Source organism: Ursus maritimus, unplaced genomic scaffold (genome assembly GCF_017311325.1).
Source record: "Ursus maritimus isolate PB19 unplaced genomic scaffold, ASM1731132v1 scaffold_14, whole genome shotgun sequence".
NCBI lineage: Eukaryota > Metazoa > Chordata > Mammalia > Carnivora > Ursidae > Ursus > Ursus maritimus.
The window spans coordinates 32785562-32806215 of NW_024423786.1; the positions used below are offsets into that span (position 1 = coordinate 32785562).

Here is a 20654-nt window from a genome sequence, read left to right on the forward strand (position 1 = left end):
TTCCTTAGGAGTCATATCCACAAAAATATAGGTAAGACTGATGTTAAGAAGCTTACCACCTATGTTTTCTTTTAGGAGTTTTATGGTTTCAGGTATTACGTTCAAGTCTAATCCATGTTAAATTAATTTCTGTGTGTAGTGTAAGCGCTCTAGTTTCATTCTTTTGCATGTGGCTATCTAGTTTTCCCAGCGCCATTCATTGAAGAGACTGTCCTTTCTCCATTGTGTGTTCCTCACCCTTTATGTGAGGGTGTATTTATTTATTTATGGGCTCTGTATATATATTTCTGGGCTCTCAATTCTGTTCTATTGATCTGTGTGTCTGTCTTTATGCCAGTTCCATGCTATTTTGATGTCTATAGCTTTGTAATATCATTTGACATCAGGGAGCATAATACCTTCAGCTTTGTTTTGCTTTCTCAAGATCACTTTGGCTATTCAGTATTTTTTGTTATTCTATACAAATTTTTGAATTTTTGAATTTGAATTTGGAATTTGATAGGGATTACATTCAATCTGTTGATTGCTTTGGGTGGTATGGATATTTTAACGATATTGATTCCTCTAATCCATGAGCACAGAATATCTTTCTGTTTGTGTCTTCAGTTTCCTATATCAGTGTCTTATAGTTTTCAGTGGACAGATCTTTCACCTCCTTGATTAAATTTATTTCTAAGTATTTTATTTTTTTGATGTAATTGTGAAAGGGATTGTTATCTTAAGTTCTCTTTTTGATAGTTCTTTATTACTGTATAGACATGCCACTGATTTCTATAGATTCATACTGTATCCTGCAATTCTGTATTTATTAGGTCTAACAGTTTTATAGTATATATGTATTTTATATAGTACATCATTAATTTTTGATGTAGGGTTCAATGATTCATTAGTTACGTATAACACCCAGTGCTCATCACAACACATGCCCTCCTTAATACCCATCACCTTGTTACCTCCTCCCCCACCATCCTCCCCTCTGAAACCCCCAGTCTGTTTCCCGGGGTCCATAGTCTCTCATGGTTCATCTCCCACTCTGATTTCTCCACCTTCAGATTTCCCTCCCTTCCCCTGTGGTCCTCCATGCTATTGCTTATGTTCCACATATGAGTGAAACCATTTGATAATTGTCTTTGTCTGCTTGTCTTACTTCACTTAGCGTAATACCCTCCAGTTCCATCCGTGTCGATGCAAATGGTGGGTATTCATCCTTTCTGATGGCTGAGTAATATTCCATTGTGTATACATACCACATCTTCTTTATCCATTCATCTGTTGAAGGGCATCTCAGCTCCTTCCACTTTTCTCAGTTCCAACAAAGTCTTTAGAATTTTGTACATAAAGTATCTGCAAATAGTGACGGTTTTACTTCTTTCTTTACATTTTGGATGATTTTATTTTTTTTCTTGCTTAATTTCTGCAGCTGGAATTTCTAGTATTATGTTGAATAAAAGTGTGGAGAGTGGGCATCCTTGTCTTGTTCCTGATCTTAGAGGAAAAGCTTTCACTATTGAGTATGTTAGCTGTGGGTTTATCATACATAGCCTTTATTATGTTGAGGTATGTTCCTCTGTACCCACTTTTTTGAGAGTTTTTATCATAAATGGATGTTGAATTTTGTTAGATGCTTTTTCTGCATCTGTTGTGATGATCATATGATTTTTGTCTTTAATTTTGTTAATGTTTTCTATTTGCATGAGCTTTCTTTTCTATCCCTTTACTTTCAGTCCGTGTGAATCCTTACTTCTAAATTGAGTCTCTTGTAGACAGCATAGAGATGGGTCTTTTTTTTAATCCACTCAAGCCATTTTATGTCTTTTCATTGGAGAGTTTATTTACATTTAAAATAATTAATGATAACCATTTTGTAATTGTTTTTTTGCCTATTTTCTTAGTTCCTCTCTGTTCCTTTCTTCTCTTTTCTCTCTTCCCTTGTGGTATGATGGCTTTCTTCAGTTTCCTGTTTAGTTTCTTTTCTCAGTTTCTTTGTGGTACGTACCAGGAGTTTTTTTCTTTGTGGCTGCTGTGAGGTTCACGTACGGCATCCTGTGTTTATAATAGTTTAAGATGAGAGTAGCTTAAATTTGAATACATTCCAAACAATATTTTTACTACTCCTCCATTTTATATTTTTAATGTCACATTTTACATATTTTATGCATCCCTCAACTATTGTAGTTTTAGTGAATTTTATTACTTTTGTCTTTTAACCTCCATACTTGCTTTATAAGTGATTGAATCTACTACCTTTACTATTTACCTTTTCCAGTGAGATTTTTACTTTCATGTATTTTTTGTTATTAATTACTGCCATCTCTTTTCATCTCAAGGAAGTCTCCTTAATATTTCTTGTAAGGCCAGTTTAGTGATGATAAACTTCTTCAGTTTTTGTTTATCTGGATAATTTCCCTTCCCCCCCCCCAGCTTTATTAAGTAATTATTATGCAATTGACTGATTGCAGGAATACAACTAGCTGATTTTTAGTACATTTATACTTGCAACCATCACCAAAATCCAATTTTAGGACACATCCATCATCTCAGAGTTTCCTTGCTTGTGCCTACTTAGTCAATTCCTGTTGCTACTCCCAGCCCCAGGTAACCACTGATCTGCTTTCTCTCTCCACAATTATTCCTTTTCTAGAAATTTTATACATGAGACATTTTAAGGCCTAGAATGTGGTTTATCTCTGCAAATGTTCTATATGCCATTGAAAAGAATCTGTATTTTGCTGTTTTTGAATGGAATGTTCTATAAATGCCAAGTAGGTCAAGCTGGTCTATACTATATCCTTATGGATTTTCTGTGTAATTGTTCAATCAGTTTTTGAGAGAGGTTTGAAATCTCTTAGCTATGGAGATTGCTTCTGACAGTTCTATCAATATTTGTTTGTATTTTCATGTGTAAATGTTTAGGATTACTACGACCTCTTAATAAATTGACTTTCTTTTTCTTTTTTTTTTTAAATCCCTGGTCTATCCTTTGCTCTGAAATCTATTTTGTATGATACTATTACAGACCCCAGGTTTCTTTTCAATAGTGTTAGCATGGTATATATTTTTCCATACTTTGTGTCTTTATATTTAAGCTGTATTTCTGTAGACAACATATAGTTAGGTCTTCTTTGTTTTTATCCAACCTGATAATTGTTGCCTTTAGTGAAATTGTTTAGACCATTTACATTCAATAAGATAATAGAGTTATATTTAAATCTACTGTCTTACAACTTGCTTTCTGTTTTGCCTATCTGTTTTTTGTTCCATTTCCTCATTTTCTTTTTCTTTCAATTGAGAATGTATTATGATTCCATTTTATCTCCTTTGTTGACTTACTAGCTATAATTTTTTATTTTATTCTTTTTGTTACTTCCTTGGGATTATTGTATATCTTTTAACATATCACAGTCCATCTTCAGGTAAAATTATAAGAACTTACAACAACATACTTCCATCTCTCTCCTCCCAGCCTTTGTTTTATTATTGTCATATATTTCACTTATACATGTTATAAACCCCATAGCACATTGTTATTCTGCTCTAGTCAGTAATCTTTCATTTTTTAATTTTTTTTAAAGATTTCATTTATTTGTTTGACAGAGAGAGAGAGAGAGAGAGGGAGAACACAAGCAGGGGGAGCGGTAGGCAGAGGGAGAGGGAGAAGCAGGCTCCCCGAGGAGCAGGGAGCCCAATGCAGGGCTCGATCCCAGGACCCTGGAATCATGACCTGGGCTGAAGGCAGATGCTTAACTGACTGAGCCACCCAGGCACCCTAAATAGTCAGTAATCTTTTAAAGAGACTTAAATAATAAGAGACAAGTATTTATGTTTACCTACATAGTTACCATTTCTGGCACTCTTTATTCTTTTGTGTTATTTCAAATTTCCATCTACCTGAAACTTCTTTAACCTTTCTTCTACTGTATATCTACTGGTAATGAATCCTTTCATTTTCTCTACATTTGGATCGAAATCAGGGAATTTTTCTTTTAGATTTCATACTTTTGATCTCTAGAAGTTGCATTTGGTTGTTTTTTCTGTTGCCTGTTTCTCTATTCCTTATGTTCATTTTTCTTTAACTCCTTCAGCATATTTGTAATAGCTCTTTTAACATTCCTATCTTCTTGTGTATTATCTCTATCACTTGGATGTATCTATTGACTGATTTTTTTCTCCTGGTTATGGATAAATGCTGGGATTTCTTTTATTCCTTTAAAGAGCATTAGACTTTACTTCTTCAGGTACTTAAATTACTGGATTAGTTTGATGTTTTCAAGGCTTGTTTTTAAGCTTTCATTTGGTAGTTTTAGAATAGGCTTTATTCTAAGGCTAGGTTAGCTTTGCTACTAAGGCACGATCCCTCTGATGTTGCCTCTGAATTCCTCTGGTGTTCGATGAAGATTCAACTCTAGTTGGCAGGAATTCCTGTCTCCAAGTTTTGGGTAAGCTCTGGTAGCTGCTCAGTTTACAGCTCCCCGGATATTCTTTGCCTTGTCTCCCGTAGTTTTACCCTATTTGTATATGACTTAGCATTTAGCAATAGAATCAAGAGGATACCCATGCAGACTTCTGGACCTCTTTTCCATGCATCTCCCTCGTCTCTGGTACTCTGCCCACCGATTCTGCCACCTCAGCCATACTTAACTCTGATCTCTGTTTATTCAACTCCGCAATACTATCAAGTACTGATTTTTATCACCTCTCTGCTTTGTAGTCTGGAAAGTGCCTCCAGGTGGATAGCTGAGGGGCAATCATAGGGACCACCTTAATTGTCTCCCTTTTTTCAGGGACCACAGTGTTGCACCGGCTGTTGTGTAATTTCCAAAAACAGTTGTTTCATTCACTTTACCTAGTTTTCCAATTGTTTATGGGAGTAGAGTAATTTAGTTCCGATTATTTTATTTTTTTAAGATTTTTATTTATTTATTGAGAGACAGAGCACGAGCTGGGAGAAAGGCAGAGAGAGAAGCAATCTCCTCGCCGAGTAGGGAGCCCAATGTGGAGCTCAATCCCAGGACCCTGAGATCATGACCTGAGCCAAAGCCCAACGACTGAGCCACCCAGGCACCCCTCTGATTATTTTATCAAGGCTAGAGAAGCAGAAATTGATTTCATTCCATTTTAAAATCAGCAATTTATAGCAATCTTTATTTTGGTTTTACAGGGCAAAGAAAGAGATTGAATACCAGGAACTGATGTTTCTTTTAACTGGAGGAGTAAGTCTTAAGAGTGCTGAGAAAAATCCTGATCCAACTTGGCTACAGGATAAAAGCTGGGAGGAAATTTGTCGTGCAAGTGAATTTCCTGCCTTCAAAGATCTCAGGTAATTGTTTAAACTTGATGACAGCATTGAACAAGGATAGGTAAATTTGTAATCTCCTTGTTTAACAATCTCTTTTTAAATTATTTTCCAATGAAATAACAACTATTAAGCTTTTTTTCCATTAGGAAGCATTTTTGTGAACATATAACTGAATGGCGGGAAATTTATGACAGTAAAGAACCACACAATGCTAAATTTCCAGGACCAATGGATGAAAAACTAAATGAACTACAGAAAATAATAATTCTTCGGTGCTTAAGACCTGATAAGGTAAAAAGACCAATGTGTTCTATTTGGAATCCAGTTAGTTTGCCATTTAAGAATAAGTCCTGGGAATTAAAGACACAACATAAGGAATACTGTCAGTGATATTCTAAAAGCGATGTAATGGGACAGGCGGTAGCTACACTTGTGGTGAACACAGTATGATGTATAAACTTATTAAATCTCAGTTGTACACCTGACACTAATGTTACAACGTGTGTCAACTATACTCAAATTTTTTAAATAAGTTGTTTTAAGTTTAAAGTTATTGTTATTTGGTTCTTTGACCCTCATTCTAGATACTCAAACAGGCTCATTGAGCTCCTTAGATTTGTAGGTTTACAGTTTTCCTCAACTTGAGAAAAATTTTGGCCATTATTTCTTCAAATACTTTTTTAAAAAGGTTTTATTTATTTATTTGAAGGGGGAGGGGCTGCAGAGGAGGGAGAGAATCTCAAGCAGATTCCATGCTGAGCATGGAGCCTGATGCAGGGCTCAATCTCATGACCTTGAGATCATGACCTGAGCCAGAACCAAGAATCTGTGGCTTAACCAGCAGAGCCACACAGGTGCCCCTTCAAATATTTTTTGCCACTCTACCCTCTGATTCCAAATAAATATACATTAGACTGCTTGGTATTATACCGTAGATGACTGCTCTGTTAATTATTTTTAAATCTTTTATATCACTGTGCTTCAGATTATATAGTTTCGATTTCTATCTTTAAGTTGACTGATTTCTTCTTTTATAGCGTCTAATCTGCTATTGTTCCTATCCAATTGATTTTTTTGTTTCAGAGGCTCCTGGGTGGCTCAGTCAGTTAAGCAACCAACTCTTGGTTTGGCTCAGGTTATGGTCTCAGGGTCATGGAATTGAGCCCCATTTGGGACTCCTCATTCCGTGGGGAGTCTGCTTGAGATTCTTTCTCTCCCTCTCCCTCTCCCTCCCCCCCCCCGCTTGCACACACTCAGGTGCACTTTCTCTCCCTCTCTCTCAAATAAATAAATCTTTAAAAAAATTTTTTTGTTTCAGCTATTATATATTTCACTATTAGAAAGTTCATTGGGGAGGGGGGCCACCTGGGTGGCTCAGTTGGTTAAGTGTCTGTCTTTAGCTCAGGTCATGATTCCAGGGTCCTGGGATCAAGCTCTGCACTGGGCTCCATGCTCAGCAGGGAGCCTGCTTCTCCCTCTCCCTCTGCCTCCTGCTCCCCTTCCTTGTGCTCTCTCTGTCAAATAAATAAAAATCTTGAACACAGTTATAACAACTGCTAATTCCATCACTTCTGGATCTGTTTCTATTGACTGATTTTACTCTTGGTTATGGATTATATTTTCTTGCTTCTTGGCCTGCCCAGTAATGTTTGATTGGATGCCAGACATTGTTGATAATTTGATTTTGTTATGTTCTTTTAAAGATTGTAGAGTTTTATTCTGCTAGTTCAAGGGTCAGCAAACAACACTTTTGGGTCAAATCCACCCCATGACCGTTTTTGTCCAGCCCATGAACTGATAATGGTGTTTACATTTTAAAGAGTTGTTTTAAAAAAGAAGAAAAAGAATGTGCAGCAGAAATTGTATGTGGCCCATAGCCCCTAAAGTTTTTACTATGTAGCCCTCTGTAGAAAATGGTTACCAATCCCTTTGGCTACATAGTTACATTACTTAATTTCAGATTGTTCCTTTCAAAGGTTATTTTAGCATTTGTTAGCACCAATGTAGCCTTCACTCAATGGATAGTTTAGCTCCACTACTAAAGTGTGACCCTTCTGGGGACTTTACTGAATGCTCCAAGTGATCACCAAACGCTCTCCACTGTGGCTATTGGGAGCTTGAATAATTCCCAGTCTTGCATGAACTCTGTTAGCTTTGTAGATCTCCAGTTCATAGCTCTCCAGTCACTCTTTTCTTAGTCTCTGCATGCACGCCATTGTATTCAGCAAAGATTCAAGGGTACGGTTATGCAGGTTTCTTTCTTTTTTACAGGTAGTTCCCTTCTAATTTGAACTCTGCAACTTCTAGTGACCTCCTTCTTTGAACTCTGATTTCCATCTTCCCAAGTCAACAACACTGTGTTGCTCTGCTTTCAATCACTTTTCCTATTCCACAGGTTGTAATGTACCTCCCTGAAGACAGCTAAAGGGATAATAGATCTCACCTCATGTATTTCCTCTTCCATAGAGATCAAAGTCTGGTACCACCTGTTGTCTGGATTGCCCAGTGTTTGAAAATGGTTGTTTTTAAAATTTTGTGCATTTTTAGTTGTTTATATGAGAGTGTAAATCTGTTATATGGCCATGTTAGCAGAAGTGGCCATATTGGCTGGAAGTAAAAGATGGTAGAAAATCTTATACATGTCACAATTTTATACGTTTAAACATGCACAGAATGTTTTTTTCTTTTCTTCCATGTTTTTATTTAAATTCCAGTTAGTTAACATACTATAATATTAGTGTCAGGTATTAGTGTATAATATTAGTGTCAAATATAGAATTTAGTGATTCACACTTACATACTACACCCAGTGCTCATCACAAGTGCCCTCCTTAATCTCCATCATCTATTTCATTCATTCCCTCACCCACCTCCCCTCCAGTAACCCTCAGTTTGTTCTCTATAGTTTAGAGTCTGCTTCCTGGTTTGCCTCTTTTTCCCCCCCTATGTTCATCTGTCTTGTTTCTTAATTTCCACAATTGAGCAAAATCATATGGTATTTGTCTTTCTCTGACTGACTTATTTCCCTTGGCACAATACTCTCCAGCACCATCCATGTCATTGCAAATGGCAAGATTTCATTCTTTTCTATGGCTGAATAATATTTCATTGTATACAAATACTACATCTTCTTTATCCATTCACTAGATGATGGACATTTGGGCTCTTTCCATAATTTGGCTATTGTTGATAATGCTGCTGTAAGCATTGGGGTGCATGTATCCCTCAAATCAGTATTTTTGTATCCTTTGGGTAAATACCTAGTAGTGCAATTGATGGATCATAGAGTAGTTCTATTTTTAACTTTTTGAGGAACCACCATGCTGTTTTCCAGACTGAACTTGTAAAACTCAACACCTAAAAAAACAAATAATCAGTTAAAAAATGGACAGAAGACATGAATAGACATTTTTCCAAAGAAGACATACAGATGGTCAACAGACACAAAAATCTTTCTATAGGTGAAATAAACAGGCTGATAATGATTTTCAGACATTCAAGAAATGTGATTATGGTGTTACAAAAGAAAAAAATTTTTTTTGATAGCTAATGCTTATTTTATTTTACCATATAAAATATTTAATCTTTTTACCTCCTGTTAACAAGAATAATATTATTCTAGTCTCTGGGCTGATTGATTTTCAGTGGAATATACCTTTCTCTTTCATTAAATGCTTATGACAAGTTAGATCCTATTTCATCTCATTAGGAAATGCATTTCCAATTACATATTGTTTTAATTTAATTTCAGTAAGCCAGCATGCTTGGGTGGCTCAGTCCACCTTCAGCTCAGGTCATGATCCCAGGATCGAGTCCCTCATCGGGGTCCCTGCTCTTCGGGGAGCCTGCTCCTCCCTCTGCCTGCCACTCCCCCTGCTTGTGCTCTCTCTCTCTCTCTCTCTCTGACAAATAAATAAAATCTTTAAAATAACAATAATGATAATTTCAATTGGCCAACATATAGTAAGTACATCATTAGTTTTTGATGTAGTGTTCAATGATTCATTAGTTGTGTATAACACCCAGTGCTCATCACATCAAGTGCCCTCCTTAATGCCCATCCTCCAGTTACCCAAAAGAAAAAATTTTAAATGGAAAACCAAAAACTATACATGTGGTTTAAACTTTGAGAAAGTCAACTTCATCTTTCTGAGCTCCATGTATAAAATGGAGTTTTTACTTTTTCTTTAACGTTTTATGTTTTTAGTAAAGCTTCACAAGGAGCATCATCTAATGCTTCACTTAGCCTCTGAGTAGACGCAAACAGAGGCTTACATAATTATTAGACTCCTGAGTATTTCTTATTTTAACTCTCAAAGACCTTTGTGCATTGTTAAAACTTACCTCATTCTTTCCTACCTGACAGTCATGTGTGTATATATATGTATATGTTCTTTTCGTTAGACAGTAGGTCCCTTTAAAGCCAAAACAATGCTGTATTCATTATTTTATCACCAATAGCCTCCCTTTTTCATTGTAAACTTAGGAATGATTAGCTCTGCATCTGGGAAATACTTGCCTAGTTTGCACTCCACAGAATGGCTCCCTGATGGCCAATGGAAGTGTTGTTTCAATGCCAAGTGTGGAGTTATTGCCTAGTCTGCCACGCTGGGGAGCCTGTGCTTCAGCATTACAGCACTCACCACTCTGGAACATGCAGTAATTGTCTGCTCGTTTGTTAGCATCTCCCATTATGCTCTGAGCTTCTGGAGGTCAGAACCCATGTCTTATTTTACTCAGTGTCTCCAGGACTTCAAGCAGTGCCTGGAAGGACATCTCAGTAAATGTCTGTGAATTGAATTGAATTGAATTGAATTGAATTGAATTGAATTGAATTGAATTGAATTAAACTAAGTTCAGCTAAAGCCTGTGTTTGTCAGGATTCTCCAGAGAAACAGAACCAATAGGACAGGTAAGACAGACAGAGATTTACAGGAATTGGCTCACATGATTGTGGAGTCTGGCAAGTCCAAAATCTGCAGGCTGGAGACCCAGGGAAGAGGCCATATTGCGGCTCAAGTCCAAAGGCAGTGTGCTGGCAGAATTCCCTCTTCCTCCGTGGAGGTCAGTCTTTTTTTTGTCTTAAGGCCTTCAAAGATTGAATGAGGCCCACTCACATTATGGAGAGGAGTGCACTTAAAGTCTACTGATTTAAAAGTTAATCTCATCTTTAAAATATCTTCCTAGCAACATACAGACTAGTATTTGACCAAATATCTGGGTACTACGTTCTAGCAAAGCCGACATTTAAAATTAACCACCACAAAGCTCATCTCCAGGTCTGTTCGAGTCTCCATAATTTCTTCTCTAGAGTATCTACGTGAAGGATCAAAATCTTGCAGAAAAATCTTACAACTTTTTCTTATATTAAATTACTGGAACAAGGTACTTTTTCTGTAGAAAATTATCATACTTGATTGCAGTTACATCATCTCAGGGAACATTGCCCTGATCTGTGCATAGAGTAATGGGGGCAAGGTCTCTGTGTCCTCAGTATCTCCCCTTCCTTAAAATTTACATCGAAGATCTGTGCTAGATAGAAACTATACATAAGGGGCGCCTGGGTGGCACAGCAGTTAAGCGCCTGCCTTTGGCTCAGGGCGTGATCCCGGCCTTGTGGGATCAAGCCCCACATCGGGCTCTTCAGCTATGAGCCTGCTTCTTCCTCTCCCACTCCCCCTGCTTGTGTTCCCTCTCTCGCTGGCTGTCTCTATCTCTGTCAAATAAATAAATAAAATCTTTAAAAAAAAAAAAAAGAAAAGAAAAAAATTATACATAGTGTTATGGTTAAAAAAAAAGATTTAATCATTGCTCATGTGAAGTTATTAAAGAAATAGTCTGTTATATCATGATGAGCTCTTTTTTGAAAACCCTTCAGCGGCCTTTCAGTACCTATAGAATCATGGCGGAAGTACAGCTTAGCAGTCTTGTTACCTTACCTAATCATGCCTCTTTTCTGCAATTCCATTCTTATCTTTTTGAAACCTCTGGAAATTTCCACCGTTTAAACCTACAGAATTGCTCACAACTACACAAAATTTCTCCTACAGAAGACTGTATCCCTCCTTCCCATCTATTCCACACACTGCAGACCCTTCTCTGCCAGGACCCAGAAGCCTGTGATGATCTCTCCTCCCTCCACCGAATTCTTACAGTTTCACTTTAGAAAGTTGTTTGGCATTTAGAAGGTGATATCGAATACCTATTCATACTTATTTTCTGCTAATGTTGATGAGTATAATTCTTTTGCTTCAAATTAATTTTAATGTAATTTATAAATAAGTAACATATTCCTATTTTGAATACATGAATACAGAGAAAAGTGGACCTCCAGTCTGCGTCTCCCAGGCTCACAGCATCGTTTCCCTCAGGCAACTCGTGTTAACTGCTTATTACCCTTTTATGCACATATAAACATACGCATAAATTCTTTTTCCATTTATTTTTAACACAAATGGTTTGCATCCACTGTTTTGCATGTTGCTTTTTCCCCTATCAGTTTATAAAGAGCTTTCACATTCTTTTTTATAATTGCATGGTATTTCATTATAAGAGTATGCCGTAATTTAACCATTTCCTATTGATGGACCTTTACAATATGTATATTATCTACTCTAAAAATGTTACAATAAATAACCTTAATCCAAAGTCATTTCTCACATGTGCAGCTATCTCTCAGAATGAAGTCCTGGGAAGAAAATTGCTGAGTCAGTAGATTTGCCCATTTGTAATTTTATAGATACTGTCAAATTGCCCTCCATGGAAGTTACACCAGATTGCTTTTCCACAGCAGTGTATGAGAGTATCTGTTTAACCCGTAGTTTTTTTCCCCACACAGAATGTTGCCAGACTTTAGGATCTTTGCTAATCTGTACGGGGGGGTGGGGGTTGAGGAATTTGGGGACTGATGGAGGCGGGGGAAGGTGTGGATGTGAGGTGGTAGCAGGCACACAAGTGCTCCACTGGATGATGCTTTAACAAGCTTGCATGTGGGAGAGACGTCCCTCCCAGCAGGAATCTCTCCAGATGCTGGGATTTGGGGATTGAGGGTCCCACAACTCGAAAGGGGAGGAGGGCAAGGAAACTCCCTTGGGAGAAGAGAGAAGAGGTTTGTATGGTGTCTTGGGGTTGTTTCTCAGCAGCACTATGGTTTGGAGCCGTTGGATTGGAGCTCTGAAGGGCTGCAGTGGCTTGGGGTCTTTATGTCCTGGGACTTATCTATAGCTAGCAGATGTTGGGTGCAAAGTAGGCAGGTGTCAACAGCTAAACATCTGCTTATTTGGGCTATGTTTACAACAGTTGAATACGCGAAAGTGTGAGTTTGATGCCAATGGGCTTTTGAGCTAACAGCATACTGTAAAGGAAACCCTCTAGGGGTCAATACACAGACACTATCCTTGTCCCTTTACCTAACAATCTGATAGGCAAAAAATGGTATCTAAGCATAGTTATCATTTGTGTTCTTTAAAATTATGAATATTTGGGTAAGACTAAGCTGCTGTAACAAAGAGACCTAAAATACAGTAGCCTAAATAAAATAGAAGTGAATCTCTCTCTCGCCTAAGAGCCCAGAGCAAATGCTTGAGGACTGGCAGGGCAGCTCTGCTTTTGAGATCGTCCAGACATTCAAGCGCTTTCTCTCATACTAGGAAAAGTCCCCTAGAGTGTGGTCCTCATTAGCGAGATTGAATCTGGCTCATGAATACCACAGCTGTTGAAGAGCAAAAGAGAATATTGAAGGCAAACAGTTACCTTATAAAAATACCTTCTGAAAGCTCTGTGTTTGACTTCTACTTGCATCCCTCTGGCCGAAACTTAATCACACAGCCGCATCTAAGTACAGGAAAAGTTGGGAAAACTTGGGGTTGTTTCACCACAAGGAGACTAACAGGGAGACAGTTTGCAGCCTCTGCTATACTGAGCGAGGTTGAGCGCCTTTTCGTACGTTTAAGCTCCATTATTATAAATGGATCCGTAAGTCATTTTCTATACACTGTTCATAGTCTCTGCCTATTTTTCTTTTGGCTTGTTAGTCTGGTCCTATCAATTTATAGACACTTTTATGTATTAGAGAAATTCGCACTTTGTCTATGATATGCCGCATGCTTTTCTTGATCATTAGACTCAAACTGTCCTCTTTGTCAGTTTTCAGTAATCATCACGATTGTTAGGTGAAATGAAAATTACTCTAAAGGGCATATCGTTTCTCTCTTTAACAGATAACTCCCGCTATAACGAATTACGTAACTGACAAACTAGGGAAGAAGTTTGTGGAGCCTCCACCATTTGATCTGACAAAGAGTTACTTGGACTCAAACTGTACCATCCCTTTAATTTTTGTGCTGTCTCCCGGAGCGGACCCTATGGCTAGTAAGTCCGCCTACTGCACACTTTGAAGAACCTATAAATAAACTGTCTTGCTCAATGGCCACTTCTTTTTTTTTTTTTAAGATTTTATTTATTTATTTATTTATTTATTCATTTATTTATTTATTAGAGAGGGAGATAGCAGGAGAAGCACGAGTGGGGAGGAGAGGGAGAAGCAGGCTCTCCACTGAGCAGGTAGCCGGACACGGGGCTCAATCCCAGGACCCTGAGATCATGACCTGAGCTGAAGGCAGATGCTTAACCGACTGAGACATCCAGGTGCCCCATCAATGGCCATTTCTTATATGATTGTAGATCACTTAGTAAATCTGAGGTGCATAAGGAAAAGTAACTGGAATCTTCCAGTGAAGTACCTGCACACTGAAACATAAGGCATATTTTATGATTTTAGAGCAACTATGAAACTGGTTTTTGTGTGTGTGTGCTCTCTTAGGCCTGCTGAAATTTGCAAATGATAAAGCTATGTCTGGAAATAAATTTCAAGCAATTTCACTGGGACAAGGACAAGGACCAATTGCAACAAAAATGATTAAAGCAGCCATAGAAGAAGGAACTTGGGTGTGCCTACAGAACTGTCACCTCGCTGTCTCCTGGATGCCCATGTTGGAAAAAATATGTGAAGATTTTACCCCTGAAGTCTGTAACTCGTCCTTTAGGCTTTGGCTCACAAGTTACCCATCTCCGAAAGTACGTTTATTTTGTATGAAGTTCAGTACATTTATTCTTATGTTATCTACAGTTATCTCTTATGTTGTGTCTTAATCAAGTTTTAAATGCTTCACCTAAGGGGTCTTAAAAATATTTCTGGAGTCCTCTTTTCTACCTATTTTAACCCACTAGTATATGCATTTTTAGGACTCGAGCTGGTTATCTTGAGTAATGCTCTGTTTCTTCTGTCTCAGTTCCCGGTAACCATCCTGCAGAATGGAGTGAAAATGACTAATGAGCCTCCCACGGGTCTTCGGCTAAATCTCCTTCAGTCTTACCTCACTGACCCAATTTCTGATGCTCAGTTTTTTGGTGGATGCCAGGGAAAGGAACTGGTAATGTTCAGCCTCTGGAGCTTTTCAAATGTGTTCTTATAGTGAGAAAATCTGGGAATATAAATATTTGACAATGTTACACTTTAGGCCTTTTCTAAAAAGGTAGATATTGCGCCCATACCGTTCATCATTTTCTTCGCAGCAGCTTGTGCTCTGCTTCCCACAGAGCAGACATTCCACTAGGTGTCTGTTGACTGAACATGTCTTAGTTCGTAAACCAAAATCCAATAACAACTTTGATGAAGACCCAAGAGTAGCAATCTGTTTTCATATCATGCATTCATTCTTTCAACAAAATGTGTGTTAGGTACTCTCCTAGGTACTAGATATAAAGCAGTGAGAATAAAATAGACCCCCACCTCCCAAATCTGCCTTCATGGAACTTAAGTTCTAGTGATACCATTTTGATAGTTAATCATGCTTTTCAGTGCACCCATGTAAAACAGTTTTGCACATGGTATTGGAGACTTAGGAGTCCTAATAAATAGCACTCCTTTTTCCTGCTGGCATTCTTACCAACTAAGAAACAGGAAAACGTGTAACCATAAGGGAACCAGATTATAACTTTAATGACCGGTATAGACTAGGTTGGAAGATGTCGTTGATATCTGTGAACAAATGGGGTTCGTATCACTGAATAGAATTAAACAGATTTATCCACCCTCAGGAACAGAGGAAAACTTTCTTCCCTGAGAAAAGCTTGCTTCTGAGACAGAAAAGGGAAAAGCTGAGCAAAGTGTATCAGGTTAACTTTCCCCAAATTTGTTAACCAGATAGGTTATTCCCTTCTGCAGTGGATACAAGGTTGGAGAGAATCTAGAAGTGTTACACTGAGGTCTCTTCACAAGGAAGGAAACATCAACACCAAGGAAAAGTCATCCCCTGCCCTCACCCAATACATGCCATTTATCATATTTGCCTGTTTGAGCTAGAAAAAGAATGGCATTGAAAATAAAGAATTGAATTATTTGGAAGCCAGCTAGTTTCTCTCTGCTTTCCGTGTGCCCCTAGTTCTAAGCAATAATTTTTTTTTTAATTCTGGGAGAAAAGTAGGATATTTGTTGGTTTAGCTAGAAAGAGAGCTTAATAAAATGGAGACGGTGGTATAGTGTCTGATCGCCATTGAGGGTTTGAGGTCCTGCAAGAAATCCCAAGATTTCTCTGATACCAAAGAAGCATTTTTGGCCCACAAGCACAGACCAAAAATGTGGAGGGATTATGATCTCTTTGAGGAAACCCTATTGGGTGAAAACATGTGGAAAATACATGTAAATTAGGTTATTGTTTTCATTGCCAAAAGGTTTCCCTTTAAATGTTTCACCACAGCTTTCACCCAGTATATTTAAAATATGCTTTAATTTATGTACAACATTTCAAGAATATAGTTATTCAGTAAGGCCGTGGTGTACTTGCATTTTAATATTATAGAAATAATTTCTATTACATCACATGAAGATAGTTGGATGGATTTTTACTACATTTGGAACTGTTTGAAACAATCTAATTTAAACCATTAAGGTAGGGGCACCTGGGTGGCTCAGTCGTTGGGCGTCTGCCTTCGGCTCAGGGCGTGATCCTGGCGTTATGGGATCGAGCCCCGCATCAGGCTCCTCCGCTATGAGCCTGCTTCTTCCTCTCCCACTCCCCCTGCTTGTGTTCCCTCTCTCGCTGGCTGTCTCACTCTCTGTCGAATAAATAAATAAAATCTTTAAAAAAAAAAAAAACCATTAAGGTAGCATACTTGAAACTTACATGGGGGGATCCTCAGAGATGGGTGGCCATCCTCCAGGGCATTAACACAGGCTCAGTGAGAAGCCAATCCCTTCTGACATACATGTCACACATATGAAGATACCAGGACAGAGTAAATAAACAAGGGTTTCAAAAATGATCTCCAAATGAAAAATCATAAAATCAGAAACTATATATTGGGATTTATTGCTATCATCATAATTATGCTGTCACACTTGTAGTCTTGAGCATATGCCAGTGAGTCTACAGGATAATGTTTTATAAGTATTGAAGTTGTAAATATCTATGAACAACACCAAAGTATGAGTAGCTAGTACTTTGGCAAATGGTAGAATTTTGCATTTTAACAAAGTTTAATATTGCAGTTTGTCTAGCTTTGGAGGGTTTAAATCATAAGATTAATACTCTTTATAGTATGCCTTGTTTTAGATAGCATGTCTTTTTTAAATAGAAGTTTACAGAAATATATGATCATAGAAGCTTATAATGAAAAAGATTGTTGATTCCCCTCTGAACTGATGGAAATCTGATCAGAATTTTTTCTTGTTGTGTAATTTTTATACTCAAGACATGGGAAAAGTTGCTGTTTGGAGTTTGTTTTTTTCATGCCCTTGTACAAGAGAGAAAGAAATTTGGTCCTCTTGGCTGGAATATTCCATATGGATTTAATGAATCAGACTTACGCATCAGTATTCGACAACTACAGGTAAAATTAGAAAGAAATTAACACTGTTGGAGGATCCCTGTGTGTCAGGCCCTAGACAACTCCCTTTGCTTAAAATATGCTTAATCCTCCCAACATCACTAGTAGGTGGGTAGACAGAAGCAATAATTATAACCGTGGTTTATAAAGCACTATCTCTGTGGATTTTTTCTGCTGTAAGTAATGGAAAACTTGATTCAAACTGGCTTAAATCATAATGAAACTTACTATCTCATATAAAAAAGTAGTACAAAGGGAAGACAGGCTCTGGAGTTGGTTTGACTGGGCAAGTGTTGTCATCAAGGACCCCCGTTCTTTCTGTCTTTCTACTGTGCCCTCCTCAAGCGTTGGCCTTATATAGATCCTTACTATACTCTCTTCCTCTGCTCAAAGCTACAATTTAGCTCTATCAGTCAAAAGAAATAGGCTGCCTACTTTAAGTAGAAAAGGAATATATAGAAAGAATATTTGCATAGATCATAGCATCACCAAGATGTCTGGATAGCCAAGGCATCTAGAGTCCTATCTAGAACTCACCATGTGTTGGTAAGAGCAGATCCTCAACCCTGGTTGAATATTCAGCACCACAGCTCCCATATGTGCCACACAGACTCTGGTCCACTACAGGCCCTCTGATGTCATCAAAAAAGACTCTTGGCTATTCCTGCTTTTTTGTGCACTACACCCCAGTTCAAAGTCTAGTTCACAGTTCTAAGCTTTAATTATAAAGGAGGCTAGGAAAGTCTGGATTTTCCAGTTTCTGTAGACTCACAAAGTGAGACATTCAGATAGTCAGCAGCCCCTCCCCCCGCAAAGAATAACTTCTGCTATAAATTCCTAACTCCCACCTTGAACTACGCACATTACTTATATCAGTTCTAGTCCTCACAGCAACCCTGTAAGGTTGGTATTATCCCTATTTTTGAGAAAACCAAAGCTAAGAAGTGAGCTTGCCCATTGAGGTAGGATTTGAACTCCAGTTTGTCCAACTCCAATACTTTTCCAATTATTTGTCATATTTTACCAAATATACTAATCCAGCTGGACAACCACAGAGTATTACTATATTTCTGCTTCTTTGCTGTGACAAGAGCCTTTGCGACATAGGACCTCATAAAGGAAAATGGCAAGTGTTGATAAAGCCCAAATGGACACTATTAGATTTCACTCAGGTGGGGTTTTATAAGGCTATGAATAGTTAATCATGCTTATTCCATAACTGATAATTTTTACAGGAACTTTTGATATTTTATCAACTCTTTTTCTTTCCTCTAAACAAGGTAGAAACCTTAACTGGAACAAACCTGTCAATTTGAAAATCCTTGGACAACTGATGAAATTGGTGTTTATAGAATTACATGACAAAATGGCATTGATTTTAAACATTTGTTTTAAGAACCATTTAGTTGATTACAGCCTAAGCTTGGAGACCATTTTGCTAATATCATCCTACTGCAGATAACCAGTCCACTGAGAATTCTCCACCTTCTGGCCAGGCCCCAGCCTGCAGCCTCTGGTGTCATCAACCCTCCTCACCCCAACACTGGAGCTGGAGGCATAGATTAAATCCTCTTTTCTATCATCAAGAACTGGGTACTTGAGAGAGGGTCAGTCTTTAAACCGTCTTCACCTGGTCACACCAGGACGCTACCTCTTGCCTCCAGAAAGGCAGATCAGTGAACTTATGCTAAGTAGATAGACAACCAAAGAATGAGCTGTTAGTCTCTATGTCTTGCATATGCCACAAATTTAACATGAATTTTTCTTGGGGTCTCTTCCTTCTGTTTTGGGAAAGGGGGGGAACACAGTTAAACATACCTTTCCCTCCCCCAAAGGTAACAAAGGGAGAAACTTTCCTCTTTCACAAATAACTTATCTCACCACAAAAGATGATCTTCCCTCTGTCTCCTGCTCATATGTCTTGATACTTCTCTTTCTCCTGAAAATATGGGAATCTCAAAGAATGATATCTTCTTTTAACTTGGCTCTGGAGAATTTGGAAAAATTTTTACTTAACTGTGCATCATTTCTGTTTTAATTCCTGCACTATTAGGTAATTTTCAAGGGCCAGAAAAGTTCTCATCCAGTAACTTATACCATCCCAATACATACTACCAAAACTTTCTGTCTATGAGAAAAAGTAAAGGATCTGGGACTGAAAGAAAGAAACCCAGGCCTTCATATCATTTCATATTTCCCAGACTCAGCTTCCTACTTGACAGGGTTATTGGGGGATGAGTAAGTTAATGTAAAAGCTACACAAATGGTAGTTTTTATTATTATTGTAAATGGTGTCATATTGTGTGAACCTGGCTTTGGCACTAAAAGTTGGGATTGCTTTGTTTTCATCACATTGCAAACAGTCCCTAAGTCAGGCACCTGGTTCTCAGCCTTGGCGCTGTTGGCCTTTGGGGTCAGATAGCTCCTTGCTGTGGGCAGCTGGCCTGTGCATGGTTTAGCCCACTAGATGGCAGTAGCACCCCCGGCCACCAATCTAAAATGTCCCCAGATATTGCCAAAGGTCCCCTAGGAGACAATATTGCCCCAATTAACGACCAGTGCTCTAAAAATAAGGTTTATTCAAATTCATATGAAAAAGCCTTGGTAATTTTCATGTCATCTTTTTTTGTTAAATGTTTTTCTTACTGCAGAAGCAATACACGATTATTCCCCTCCCCCCCGCCGCCCTAAAATTGGAAGTAATTTAAAATAAACACTAATGGGGCACCTGGGTGGCTCAGTCAGTTGGTTAAGCATCTGACTCTTGATTTCAGCTCGGGTCGTGATCTCAGGGTCATGAGATTGAGCTGCACATCGGGCTCTGCACTGGGCATGGAGCCTGTTTAAGATTCTCTGTCTTGCTCTGCCCCTCCTCCCCATTCTCTCTCTCGCTCTCTCAAAAAAAAAAAAAAAAAAGTAAAGTAAAATAAACACTAACAATCCCAGCCTTCCAAAGGTGAGTTGTGATGATAGTTCTTTCAACCCCACTTCTGTGCCTATAGACAGATGATTGACAGATATTTCATGTCATTTTAAAATGGAAATAAAGTAAAAAAAAAAACAACAACTTTGTTTTTCTCATTTTATTTTTCCTTTGTTTCAGTTATTTATAAATGAATATAATACAGTTCCATTTGAAGCTATCTCCTACCTGACTGGCGAATGTAACTATGGAGGAAGGGTGACAGATGATTGGGACAGACGTCTCCTCTTAACCATGCTGGCTGACTTTTATAACCCACAAATCATTGAAAACCCTCATTACAAGTTTTCTCCCAGTGGAAACTATTTTGCACCTGCCAAAGGCACCTACGATGAGTACATTGAATTCATTAAGGTAACCGATATCAGTGAAAGTAGGGTTAGATTTAAGTGTAATTTTTCTGAAAGCAAATAATGAGATGTTCCCCTGTAATGTAGAGAGCTAGGCAAGTAGTGTGGTTTCAATCCACTTTCAGTATCTTTTGTTTCT

The 20654-nt window shown here is 38.1% G+C and overlaps 1 protein-coding gene across 1 annotated transcript in view; it reads left to right on the top strand.

Moving 5' to 3' along the window:
- Positions 1–20654, top strand: part of DNAH12 (dynein axonemal heavy chain 12) — a 201658-nt gene that overhangs the window by 168132 nt on the left and 12872 nt on the right. The window contains exons 61-67 of the mRNA XM_040628655.1: positions 5159–5317; positions 5443–5587; positions 13516–13666; positions 14118–14371; positions 14587–14727; positions 17048–17185; positions 20286–20519. Of these exons, the coding sequence (XP_040484589.1) occupies positions 5159–5317; positions 5443–5587; positions 13516–13666; positions 14118–14371; positions 14587–14727; positions 17048–17185; positions 20286–20519 (1222 nt within the window). The remainder of the gene's footprint in view (positions 1–5158; positions 5318–5442; positions 5588–13515; positions 13667–14117; positions 14372–14586; positions 14728–17047; positions 17186–20285; positions 20520–20654) is intronic.